Source organism: Rutilus rutilus (genome assembly GCF_951802725.1).
Source record: "Rutilus rutilus genome assembly, chromosome: 12".
Classification (NCBI taxonomy): domain Eukaryota; kingdom Metazoa; phylum Chordata; class Actinopteri; order Cypriniformes; family Leuciscidae; genus Rutilus; species Rutilus rutilus.
The window spans coordinates 32,507,990-32,521,641 of record NC_140217.1 but is presented as its reverse complement, the minus strand read 5'-3'; the positions used below and the strand labels follow the sequence as shown (position 1 = coordinate 32,521,641).

Genomic DNA, 13,652 nt, shown 5'->3' with positions numbered 1-13,652 from the left:
AATATGACGTATAGTTTGCTCTCTGTCTGCTTGTACAGCTATTTCTGCTTTAAGGACAGTTGTTTCACTTTCACATCTACTTTGATTTGACTGTCAACTATTATTCATTATATTTATTGTATCAATATGCACCATGTTCTACAAATATATATGTAAAATCCATCACTTGGATACTTTTGCTAAACAACACTTGAGCCATCTTGTTGCAGACATATGTATTTTTGTGAAATAATTTCACCGCAATTGTGAGTAGTTTTATTTGCAGTTATTAAATTTTATGGTCATTAGCCATTAGAGTTACAATGTGCAGATACTTTTTTTTTTAGAAAAGAAATGTAACTGTATTTTAGCATTTTTTTTATTGTGAATTAAATGTTATGTTCTACATAAGTTTTATGAGCTGTATAATGGGAACAATACATTGATCTGACATGTGAAATTAATAAATAAAGTGGTAACACTTGACAATAAGGTTCCATTTGCTAACATTAATTATGTTAGTTAACATGAACTAACAATTAAAAATGCTTCTAATTTATTAATCTTAGTTAATGTTAACATTTTTTAAATTAAAAGGTAATATTATTTAATGGACCTGTCCTGAACTAACAAAAAATAGGCCTAGTTGTTTTTTTCATTAACTAACGTTAACAAATATTAATAAATAGGCCTATTAGTTTCATTAACGTTAACTAATGGGCAACTAGTGTAAACTGTTATCATAAAACTTAATAAAACCAATGAAAGACTGCAGTATGTGCCTAGTAGGCTACATATGGTTTTGTTTTAACGTTGTTGAGCTTGTAAAATGCCACACATGTGCTTCATGACACAAACGAATCACTGGCTTGTTTTTTTTTTTTTTTTTTTGTAACGGACTTTTCGAAAGGAACCGATTCGCTGAAAAGAGTCGGACTGCAGGACTGCGCATAAGTGGCGCAGCCTCAACGCGTATGAACACACATTCAGTTCGCAAACGTATCACAGTCAGTCATATGACAGCGGTCAGTTCCTCCCAAACACTACATTACGTTTCTAGTGGTGAAAAACATTGCAAACAACACAAACCTGTAAAATCTTACATCAAAATGTTGGCACTCATTAACCGCCTCTTGGACTGGTTTAAGGCTCTCTTTTGGAAGGAAGAAATGGAATTAACCCTCGTCGGGCTGCAATATTCCGGCAAAACGACGTTTGTTAACGTAATCGCGGTGAGTATTTGCGGTTAGCATGAGCTAGTTTAACAAATCTAAGAGACTGAATGTCAGTCTAGTACACCAGACAATTAACATAATTGCTTTACTAACAGATAATGAAGCTAATTTTACTTAAATTCACTGTAGACGTCTGGAACAAACCAACTTAAATCAACGTTTTTGGGAAAGCTAACCGGCTAACGTTAGCTCCCAGATGACCATCAATAATTTGATTGCGTAGGTAGGCGATGGTTTGTGTTGACAACAGTTGACAGTTTACCGTATACATCCTGTGAAATGTGCTTCACGTCCACATATTTTCGACCCTATAAACTTGTTATAATGTCAGCTCAATTTAACCCTGGAACATTTTTGTTTTGGTGATCGGAGTTATAGAGAGAAATCAAAATCCTTTCTGTAAAACTAACTGGTTGAATTAGTTGTTACGTATTCCTATCCCATGCATGTGAATGTACAACCCAATGTGTTATTCTCAGCTTTAAGGGTGCACTCAGTCGTTATTATGATAAAAAAATGTTATACATCAAGAAATCAACAAAACTTTTCAGAAATATGATGACGTGAAGACTCTAGAATGTATCAGTCTTCTAGAAAAATATTTTATTTTACCTGGAGGGGGTCACCCCATCATGGGCGCCGCCATGTTGACATGAAATGATCATCCATGCAATTTACCCACTTTACCCACAATATAACACAATCATCATACACACACCAAGTATACTGCCGACCTGCAAACAGCCAGTGACTGTACATGGTAGCACTCAGCTGTGTACAAAGCACCAACAATGTAAAAAAAAAAAAATACTCTTTGAGGTTGAGTCAAAGAATGTGTCATATGGAAGTGCCTTATATGAGACTTGATGCACAAAAAAATGGACAAATGTCAAGCAGTATCCATAATTAGTAAACAGACTTTATGCATCAACACGGAAAGGCGTCAGTATAAAGTCTAAACCCACTGCAGGATTTCATGCTAAAAAATTGTGTTGTTCCCTTGATGAGCTTGTTTTTGCTGATGGGAAACTGGATGTTTGATTTAGGAAGCACACAAGTAATCACACTTGTTTATTCTCTCCATAACATCAGTTTTCATCAATCCAGGTATCATCAATCAAAAGTGAGTCACTTATTAAAATCTTTGCTCATATACAGGCAAGGCAGTGTAATAATAATAATAATTCTTTACATTTATATAGCGCTTTTCTCGGCACTCAAAACGCTTTACGTAGAAGGGGAAATCTCCTCAACCACCACCAATGTGCAGCATCCACCTGGATGATGCGACGGCAGCCATAGTACGCCAGAACGTCCACCACACACCAGCTTATTGGTGGAGAGGAGACAGTGATTAAGCCAATTAGTATATATGTGTGTATATATATATATATTTGGGGATGATTAGGAGGCCACGATGGACAGAGGCCATTGGGCAAATTTGGCCAGGATGCTGGGGTTACACCCCTACTCTTTCGAACTCGATACTTGTTGTATTAAAGGGATAGTTCACCCAAAAATGAAAATTCTGTCATCATTTACTCACTCATGTTGTTCCAAACCTGTATGAGTTTCTTTCTTCTGTTGAACACAAAAGAAGACATTTTGAAGAATGCTGGTAACCAGACAGCTGACAGTAGCCATTGACATGGTATTTTTTTCCTACTATGGAAGTCAATGGCTACTGTCAGCTGTCTGGTTACCAGCATTCTTCAAAATGTCTTCTTTTGTGTTCAACAGAAGAAAGAAACTCATACAGGTTTGGAACAATATGGGGGTGATTAAATGATGACAGAATTTTCATTTTTGGGTGAACTATCCCTTTAATTGCATATGCCTATATGTGACTAATAATTAATTCCTAATAATACTGTTTTTTATCTGCATTGCATTGTGTTATGTACCTCATACTCTGAATCAAGACTACATGTACTGTAGTACTTGTTCCGCAAGATCATTCCTAATCCTAATCTAACAAGTAGTTCCACTCTCTGTTCTTGCAAGCACTGTATGTATGTTTCTAGTTTCTGGCATTAGTCACAAGACTCACAAACATTTAATGCGGTTCTTCCTGGTCAAGTGACGTCCTCCATCATGTGATTTGGTGCACGAGTAAGCAAAATGTGCTGGTCACAGTAGTTCATTGTTTTTTTTTATTTACCATGGTAGAAGACTAGACACTATGAATGTAATGTGGTATACCAACTTTCAAATTGTATTTGTGTTGCTCAAAATGCGTATGGCGCATTAGTTGTTGGCTGAAGTGTTCAGTGTAAGTATTGGCCTCATGTGTTGCCTATATTTGTAGTTCTCTCTTCTGTAACCACTTCCCTCAAATTGTCAAAACAGATTTTTTTGAAATTGTTGAGGGAGAGTTCTTATGAACAACACTTATGCCAGGCTTGCAGAAGATCTTGAGCTTCAGGAAGGGAATTCGTAAATCTTGGAGTCCCTCATAAGCTGTGGCGTAATACAAATCCCGTGACTACATAAGTCGGATTTGTCACCTAAACTTCACATGAATTGGTCACATTAGCCCATTTTTTTGTGTTTTGCATCATGCAATATGAATATTCATTGATTGGAAATATTTCTGTTGTATATTTGTTTTCATTCATTTCAACTTAAGAGGACTTTGATATGGAGAGATAGATACCATTTATAGATTTGACATTAGGTGTGAGTTGGGTCAGTGCAGCATAATAGAGTTCAAGGAGTTCCTTTCGGAATATAGGATGGAATAAAAAACAAGCTGTGTTTTCTGATAAGAACTGCTAGAAATGTTGTTACTACTAGACATGGAAAAGCAGACGTATAGGACTTTCCCTCATCAAGGCAGACCACCTTAACTCTGAGTCATTGCAGGAGGTGATCATGTGGTTTTTCTATAGTAGTAAATACTAGGAATTCCTCAAGATAAAGATGCGTAATGATCATCATGATGCTATTTATTCGTGTAATTAATTATATATTTAAACCAGTATGGTACAGAAAAACTTCTGCACACACATCGATTTGATTATTTATTTATTTATTTATTTAGTGTTTTCTGAGCAGACCTACTGCAGCTAAATTTGTATTATGCATCATTTAGTGAATTGCTGGCTCACAGCGTTCAGGAGAATACAGTTTTTGCTGTCTTCGCCCCATCGTCTCTATAAAAACTCCTGCTGTGTAGGCTAATCATTTCAGCGCTTCAGGTGGGAATCACATCTTCTGAGGTGACCATCTCATTAATTGTTTAAATGGAGTAACAAGTGCAATTAAGTTTTCATCAAGGCACAGAGATGCGAGAGATTGTGCACTCAGTGTCCCATTTGCACCTGCCTGCTTGTTTCCCCAACCAGGTTGCCAGGTGCGCCGTGGAAAAGTATCAAATGCCAAATAAATAAATGCTACGATATAAGAAAATATCGTCGCTGTCACCTTGTATCTATATTTCATAATTTTTGTTTCATTTTATTTTTTAAAATCAATGCTATTGGTCAAATATTTTGGTTTTACAAATATTTAACCAATGAAAGTATTAAAAAGAGCTTGTGACTAAACCTCTTAAGTAGGGCTACACGATTAATCAATATTAAATCGAATGCGATTTGGCAAAGGCTGCGATTTGAGTTTGGAGTAAAAACAAGTTATTAAATGTTCCCTTTTGTTGGACAACAGGTTTTTAAATGCTTCTCATTTTTGGAAAGATGTTTGACGCTTGTTGCTTTTTCAAAGGCACGTTATAAGCGACTCAAACACGCAGTGCTTTTAGATGGAGCAGCATTACTACTACTCATCACAGAGACGTGCTTCACTGACAAGCTACGCATAATAAAATAATCGCACTAAGACTGATTGGTTTAAGCGCGATTTAGTGTTAATTCCAATTAATCGTGCAGCCCTGCTCGTAACTCCATTGAATCCTCAAACTGTCGGTCAAACCCATAGGGTCAAACTTTATACTATATAACTCCACCCGCCTCTATTGTGAATGTAGTGCCACACACGGTTTGGAGAGTCTCTGCTTGTTTGCAGTGCAAGGGTAAATAAAGAACTGATGTTTGATTAACTACAGCATTTTATTTACTCAAGAAACACTATGTCTATAAAGGGCTAATGTTTTGTATATTCGAAGAGCAGAGAAGAGTCTTGTATTTGCCGTCTAGTTCTGTTTTAAATAGCCTTTGCATATGTAATGAACAACACGAAAAACTAAGCGCCCACTAGAGCTGCACGATTCTGGGTATTCTTGTTTTGTTTTAAACAGAGATACTGCCTCAGACAAATCTCTGTCATTCGCTGGTTAAAAACTTCGCAACTCCATCTGAGCTTGATTTTCATAAAATGTTAGGCTAATATTATAATGACTCGTGCACGTGTCGGACCATATATAAAGCCACAATACCAACTTTGATGACGCAGTATTTAATTACGACGATATGTAAATTTGTTGTTTTATCATCACAAACAACATCATATAACTACTTGCATGACTGTATTGTGTTCTCCTACCTGACTTAAGTTTAACATTAAATGTGAGTGCTACTTTAAAATACAATATCCAGATTAATATGCCATTTAAAGCAATGCATGTTTGTGCATTAGTGTGCCGTGGGAATTCATTTTTTACTTTCCAAAATCTGTCTGGATCTCTCTCTGAGTAATGATGGCTGAATGTGTTGGTTGGGCTGGTTATCTTTCTCCCTGTTACCAGACAGTCTGAGATAGTGTGCTGACTCAGTAACCCTTTGTTCACTATTAGCTGCAAGAGCCGTGCAGCCAGAGCTGTTGACTCCGCAATCTTGAGCAGCACTACGTGTATATTCTCTTCAGTTATTTTCCTTAGTTAGCCTACTTTGCAAACATGTTTTAGTTTTTTAGTTTCCTTGATTGGGTTACATTTGTCAAGGGCAGTTAGTTCCATTGCATGTGATTGCTTTGGTATGATACTTACTACTTTGGGATGCTGCAACTTCAGACTTCCTTTCCTTTTTTGCCATTACTGCGTTAAGGCATTATCTTGATTTTATCATGGTTGTCACTTTGCCTCAGCACAAGTTGAGCATCATTTGCTTCGTCACGTGAAGGACAAAAAACAACAACAAAAACAAATCCAATAGGCTGTTTTGTGTACCTGCCCTAGAAAATGAGTATACTGTTTGTTAGGTTGTGGGAGTTAACAAAATCCTATCTCAATACGAGTAATTTTGTAGCACGGTATCAGTAAGCATTGTGACATTGTCTTTGCTAAATATTCAATATTGGAGTAATTTTCATTATCAGGTTGACGTATATAATTGCTAATATTAGCCAGTGGAAGAAATTACATCTACGGATTTGACTATGCAGTCAAGAACTGAATGAGTGTGTTCGAATACTTTGTGGTGGTCCTAATGTTTAAAAAGAAAGTTTTACTGGCAACAGTGTGACAAATAAGGGAAAGTGTTTATAGGGAGGGAATTTTCCCTTATTAAGGCAAACCACATCAAAACTGAATCATAAATGGAGAGGTGGTCTTGTGGTTTAGACCTGCCTCATAAGTCAGGCAGGTCTAAACCAGGTTAGTAATATACTAATACGTTTTTATTAATGATGTGACTAAAATACTGTGATTGTGGACTACTAAAGATGAATTCCTAAATGGTTGTCAAATTTCTTATTGAGATTGAGTGTATTGTTTGAATAAACATTAGGAATGCAAGAAGTTTTATTAGAATAGCAAAATATTGTAATATAATCATATAATAATATGATATGTCATATATCATATATAATATGTATAATAATCACCATATTGGCACAGAACTTTTAGAGTTGACTGTGGCAATGGCCTGAATTTGAGAATCTCTATAGATTAGTACAGTAGATGGCAATATACCATGAAAATTTCCCAGAGCGGTCTTGAGGTTTTTTTGTTTGTTGAACTTTCATTATGAATCATAGATCAAATAAATGTTTCTGATGGGAAGCCCTTAACTACCAATCATTGCAGGCCTACGCTTACAGCAATAGGAAAATAAACTGGGCGTCAAAAAAACCAAAACAAAGTAAAGAAGTTATTTTAGGTAGAATAATGGAAACATTTTCCATTCCAGTTGCTAATATGTGCTATATTATCCCCCCCAGTCAGGCCAGTTCAGCGAAGACATGATTCCAACCGTTGGGTTCAACATGAGGAAGGTCACAAAAGGCAACGTCACCATCAAGGTTTGGTCCTTTTTAATGAATGATCTTGGTTTCTTTGGATTCGGGAGAAAAATTAGGTGCAAGTTTAATTGTAAATAATAAACACTTGAAACTAACGTGGGTCTGATTACTGTGCAGATCTGGGATATAGGAGGTCAGCCGAGGTTCAGGAGCATGTGGGAGCGATACTGTCGTGGGGTGAATGCAATAGTGTAAGTATCTCTACATCCATATTCTATAAGGGAAAGAGGAAAGTATTCACACTACCAAAATGATAAAAAAAATCTCCATTTTCTCTCAAAGGTACATGGTGGATGCAGCGGACCGGGAGAAGGTTGAAGCTTCCAGAAATGAGCTGCACAATCTTTTAGACAAGCCACAGTTACAAGGAATCCCTGTAAGACATTTCCTTGTTTTTTCCCCACATCATTGCTCAAACATATCTTCATCTTCACTGCATGAGTTCCTATGGATGTCTTTGTCTTTTAGGTGTTGGTGCTCGGCAATAAGAGAGATCTACCCAATGCGCTGGATGAGAAACAGCTAATTGAAAAAATGTAAGGAGCTGTACACCACACATGCAGATGTTTCCTAGCTTTTTATATTACTGTCTCTCTAGGCTAGTAGTTCTTAACTGGTTTGGCCATGGGTCCCACATTCTCCCATTCCACCTTAATTTTTAGGAATTTGAACCAAGCAAATTCATTTCCCAGAAATGGTTGACACACACCGAAGAACTGTTCCATTTTACTTAAAGTATATTGTTAGAACATCACTAACACTGATGAATAAACAAGGTAAGGCTGTTAAATAGAAGTCCTAGTTTTTCATAATACCCTAAAGTTAGTAAATTGGTATGAGCCACCACAGTCATCAAAAATACAGAATAAAACACAGTGAGAAAATTAAGTGGTATTTTGGGGTTACGATAATAGTTACCATGGTAAATACACAATACTAACATCAACTGTTAATAAAACATATAGACACTGATCCTGATGAATAGAATGAACATCATATCTGTGTGAAAATCGTTTTTAGCTAACACACAATTTATTGGTAGTTTTTAAGTTTACTCTAAGTTTACTCTAAGTTTACTCTAATGGAGTAAATGCAACGTTGTATGCTCGTAATTTCATTATATATAGTGAAGTAATATACAGCATGCGCCTCTGCATTTGCACTCGCACAGTGTGAGCACAGGATACTGTCCGACAGGGCAGGAAAGTTCGTTTTTCTGAGGTTAGAGACTTTTTCATAACAATTTACTAAAATGTTAGAATAATCACACTGACATATAGCCTGACAACATCTCATCTGACAGCAGATACTAAATCAGGACAATGCATTTTTCCTGTGTCTGACAGAAGTGTCATCAGTATTAACACACGTCTTTCAAAATAAAAGTCTTGCATCAGAAAAACATTTACAATTCAGTTTTAGTTGTTGTTTCTTTGACCACACTCTCCGCAACCCACTAAAACAACCTACTTTTTCTTGTGAGACCCACTTTTGGGTTGTGACCACTGATCTATATAATGACTGGATAGCTCATGACGTTCTAAACTGCCACTAGGCAGTGAAGCCACCGGAAGTGTTCGAGCGGCCATCTTACGATTCCCTACCAGCAGAGGGATCCAACGCCCGTTATACAGAGATTGGTAGCTCCGACGGCACTTTTAAGATGACCCGATGTGCAGCATACAAGTGTAAGACGACGTTCACAAAGGGATGTAGAACAACTGCCCACAGGTTGTAATTCAAGCCCTATAAGTAGTAATTTATTTGCAAAATTGTCGCTATGCCTGTGTTGTTTTCTCCGAGGCAAGAGCTGCTGCTTCTTCAAAAATCAACGATAAAACAGTCAACAGTAGCCTATAAGAAACCTCAGAGCAGCAATAATCACAATTAAGTGTCCAATAGCGACACCATTTGACAGCTTCAAAAGAGCTTCGTGCAGAGTCCGTTTACCGTTACATTAACCCATACAATTTGTATTAAGCATTTCCTGAACATGTAACTTGCTAATCAAACACTTTATATGAACAAACTACTAATCTATAAAACACAAATCGGTCTTCCGACCTTTTAATATTGTGTCAGTTGATGTTGATATGCGCGAGGGAGAGAGAGCAATACAGCGCTCGGGTTGTTTGAAGGCGCTGAGAGTGCGCGCGCGCGGCCGGGGCTCTCTCTGCACTGATCTAAATAATTCGTTGTTACGACGACTTGTTCCCTCGTTTTAATAAATCGTGGACACGTTTAACTAATTCCCTCCCTCATTTTGATTTAACGAATTACAACGTGGCCACAATATAATAAAACGAGGGAACAAATTAGTATTGTGCTGAGGTATTATTAATTCGTACGTGGCTACGAAACAATATTCACATGAATATTCACCAATTCAAAAAAATATAGGTCTTTAGCATTCACTATTTAATTAATAGTATCAAACTGTTTTTCTTACCTGTGAAGATAGCTTTTCAGTGAAGGCCGACTAGTGTTCTCGTACAGCTTTTAATTCCTTTTGCAAAGAAATTGCCGTTTTTTAATAAGCAGGAAAAATTTCCGATTTTAAACAAAACCCATTTAAATGCTAAGAGTGTTTGCATTGTAAAAATGTGCAGGGAGACTTTAGATTTTAAAACGGTGTCTCGTTAGGCAATGTTTTTTCAGTCAAATCATAAAATTTCCTATTGATTCAATAGAACGCATGAGCTCACTAGGGAATACCAATATGGCGGCGCGGTGGCTTCACTGTTCATGACGTCATGAGCTATCCAGTCATTCTATATAGATCAGTGGTTGTGACCCACCAGTTGAGAAATACTGATGCATAAATTTTTGTGAAAATTGTTTCAATAACTGATCCAGCTAATTCGCATGAACGTTCTTGGTGGGACATACATTCCTAAAGCTGCCATATTGAACGTTACGATTTCTCCCATTCATGTACGAGTGGACTATCTCGGCCTCATACAGCCTCTGATTATATTCTGCCAGATCATATGATGCTAATAAGATTGCCTTGCCATAATAGAAAACTTAATATCATTATAATAATTAGGAAATTACATTACTGGCTCTGCTCATCCCCGTTTATTTATTTTATTTTATCTTCATTATAAAGGAATGCTCTATTTAAAAGACAACAACACACAATTTAAATTCTCTCTCTAAAATCATCTTATGCATTTAATTTTATTAAAAAAAAAAAGAAAAAAAAAAACATTGGATCAGATTGAGAATGTTTGTGTTTTCTAAGAATTGTGTGAGAATGAGTTGAGTCACAATGTCTGGACCAGTTTAACCATCTGTCTGCATGAAATGGAAAGGTCGTGGGGTTTTGGGGTCTTGTGTTGTTATAAGAATTACTGCCATCTATTGGCTAAGAGTTGTATCTGCTTCTATATTTTCCTGTTGCTGGACTTCGCTCTGTTTACAGCTTTTCCTGAAATAACTAGTAGGCCTGAAATGAAATACCATACCATATAAATTGTTTTATTGATCCTTTCTCATGTTCTATTTCTTTAGGAACTTGGCTGCTATTCAAGACCGGGAGATCTGCTGCTACTCGATTTCCTGCAAAGAGAAAGATAACATTGGTAAGTAATGTTCCATGAGGATGAGTTGAGATTGCTGTATGGTGTTTCTAGTCTGCTATACTTACATGGCACTGTTTTGTCCCCTGATTCTCACAGACATTACTCTTCAATGGCTAATCCAGCACTCAAAGTCAAGAAGAAGCTGAAAGTGTCTTCTGAGGGCCCGCTGTCTATCCGCTGCCATGTTCCTCTCACACCACATCCTGCTCGCTTTGTGAAACTGTACAGTTCTCCGTACCGCTCCCCTTACACTACCCTGTTCGTCTGATCCCATAATTCTTCACCAGCTCCTCTTCCCAACTGCATCAGTTATGTCAATGATACATCAGTCGCTAAAAGACGCTAGCCTGCAGAATGAGTTCCTCCACCTCTTACAGCCTGCTGTCGGATGAACATTATGGATTCATGGTTTTGCAAATCCCCGCAGCTCCAGTGATCTCCACTTGGGGTTTCCTGGACAAATCTATTGAAAAACTGAGAAGAATCTAAACTTTAATATAGTGTTAAGCCTTTTGTTCTCTCCAGTCTGTCAGGTTATGCTCATGAGAGAGTATAATATCATTTGGACTGTTGCTTTTATTTCTCTCCACCCACCCCCCCCCCCCCACCCCCCTTTGTCTCTTGAGAAATCTGTAAAATCTAAATGGGGAGCAATCTAGTAAATAAACAGCTCAACAGAAATGTACAAATGATGATCCAGAAAGATTTTTACAAAAGTGAGTGTACGTATATTAGAGAGGATGAATGTTTTGCTGGTAAAGGTTTTCATTTAGCTCAGTGATGTCTTGAATCCTGTTCATGAGCTGAGAGAAAGAGTAGGTGAAGTTAAAGTGCCTTGTGCAGTGTCTCTGTCCCTCAAGCTAAACAGTATACCAGGTGTGCCTGCCTGGAACTAGATTGGATCAAGACAGCTTACTTTGAACTGCAAGAACCGAAGAAGGCATGCTTTTTAAGGTAGATTATTGTACTGTTGTCATTATCAACTAAATATTTGTGAAAAGAGGCAAATGTTGGAAACCCCACTATTATAAATGCACTTTTGTAAATACAATGAACCAATAAATAGATTGTCAACATGTAGGAGGAATCTTGCATTGTTGTGGTTGATTTCTTTTTCTTTATGTTGTGGTCAGTCAAGTAGTCATATCTAAAGTTGAGCATTAATGTTATAAATCCTAAATATGCGATCTCAATTTTTCAAATTTCAAGTTATAAAGGTGCAGCAATTTTTCTTGCTATTGCTATTTCCATATAAAGTCAACATACCACCTCTTCTCAAGATTTTGATTTAAAATTTATTTCAGTTTCAATTCAGTTTGTTTCAATTTGATTATAATTATATTCATAATGTTATAAATTAATATATTCATTATATTATAATTATATATATTATGAATTATATTCATTATAATTATATTTCAATAATATTTAATCATTATATTTAATAGTTATAATTATATAATTATAGTTCTATTCGTTATACTGTGGGGTTTGCATTGTTTCTAGTTTATGCATATCAACATTTGTTGACGTAACCAACGTTCTAATACTGCTACTATATAAATACAGACCCTTTCCAAAAAATTAGAATATCATGGAAAACTTCCATAGATTATAGATTCAGGGCCCACAACTTAAACGATTTCAAGTATTTAGTTGTTTATTTGTACATAATTTGGGCTTCCAGCTCATAAAACCCACGAAAACAGGATTTCAAAAAATTTGAATATTACATGAAATCACACAGTAATTACACAGTGATACCATGGTCATTGAACCAGGTTTTGGTTATTTTGGCAGTGTGGGCAGGTGCAAATCCTGCTGGAAAATGAAGTCAGCATGAAGTGCTCTGAAAATGTCCTGGTAGACGGCTGCGTTGAGTGGACAGCACAGTGGACCAACACCAGCCGATGACCAACACAGACTGTGGAAACTTCACACTGGACTTCAAGCATCTTGGATTGTGTGCCTCTCCATTCTTCCTCCAGACTCTGGGACCTTGGTTTCCAAATGAGATGCAAAATTTGCTCTCATCAGAAAAGAGGACTTTGGTCCACTGTGCTTTATTAAATCCAGAGTCAACGCAGCCGTCTTCCAGGACATTTGCACCTGCCCACACTGCCAAAATAACCAAAACCTGGTTCAATGACCATGGTATCACTGTGTAATTACTGTGTGATTTCATGTAATATTCAAAATTTTTGAAATCCTGTTTTCGTGGGTTTTATGAGCTGGAAGCCCAAATTATGTACAAATAAACAACTAAATACTTGAAATCGTTTAAGTTGTGGGCCCTGAATCTATAATCTATGGAAGTTTAACGTTTTGAATGGAATTATGGAAATAAATAAACTTTTCCATGATATTCTAATTTTTTGGAAAGGGTCTGTATATATATATATATATATATATATATATATATATATATATATTATCATATAAGTAATTTTTTTTGTCTGTAATGTATTTAGTATAAAGTATTTAACTATTTATTGTAATACTAATTTTATAAAACTTTAATTTAATTAATATATTTTTTTTACTTGTAAGTTAGTATTATTATTAGGTTATAGTAGTAGTGGAGGGGGTAATGGTTAACTGTAGCTATAGTCACAACTAAACATACAGATAAGACTTTATGTACTCCGTCACTTAA

General features: G+C 36.4%; 1 protein-coding gene across 1 annotated transcript; it reads left to right on the top strand.

Moving 5' to 3' along the window:
* The first annotated feature begins 964 nt into the window (after positions 1-964).
* Positions 965-12,072, top strand: arl8ba (ADP-ribosylation factor-like 8Ba). Its single transcript, XM_084426500.1, has 7 exons — positions 965-1,211; positions 7,329-7,409; positions 7,527-7,600; positions 7,692-7,785; positions 7,878-7,945; positions 10,926-10,996; positions 11,093-12,072. Exons 1-7 carry the CDS (start codon positions 996-998, stop codon positions 11,140-11,142), a joined length of 654 nt encoding a protein of 217 aa, XP_084282626.1. The 5' UTR covers positions 965-995; the 3' UTR covers positions 11,143-12,072.
* Positions 12,073-13,652: the final 1,580 nt, after the last annotated feature.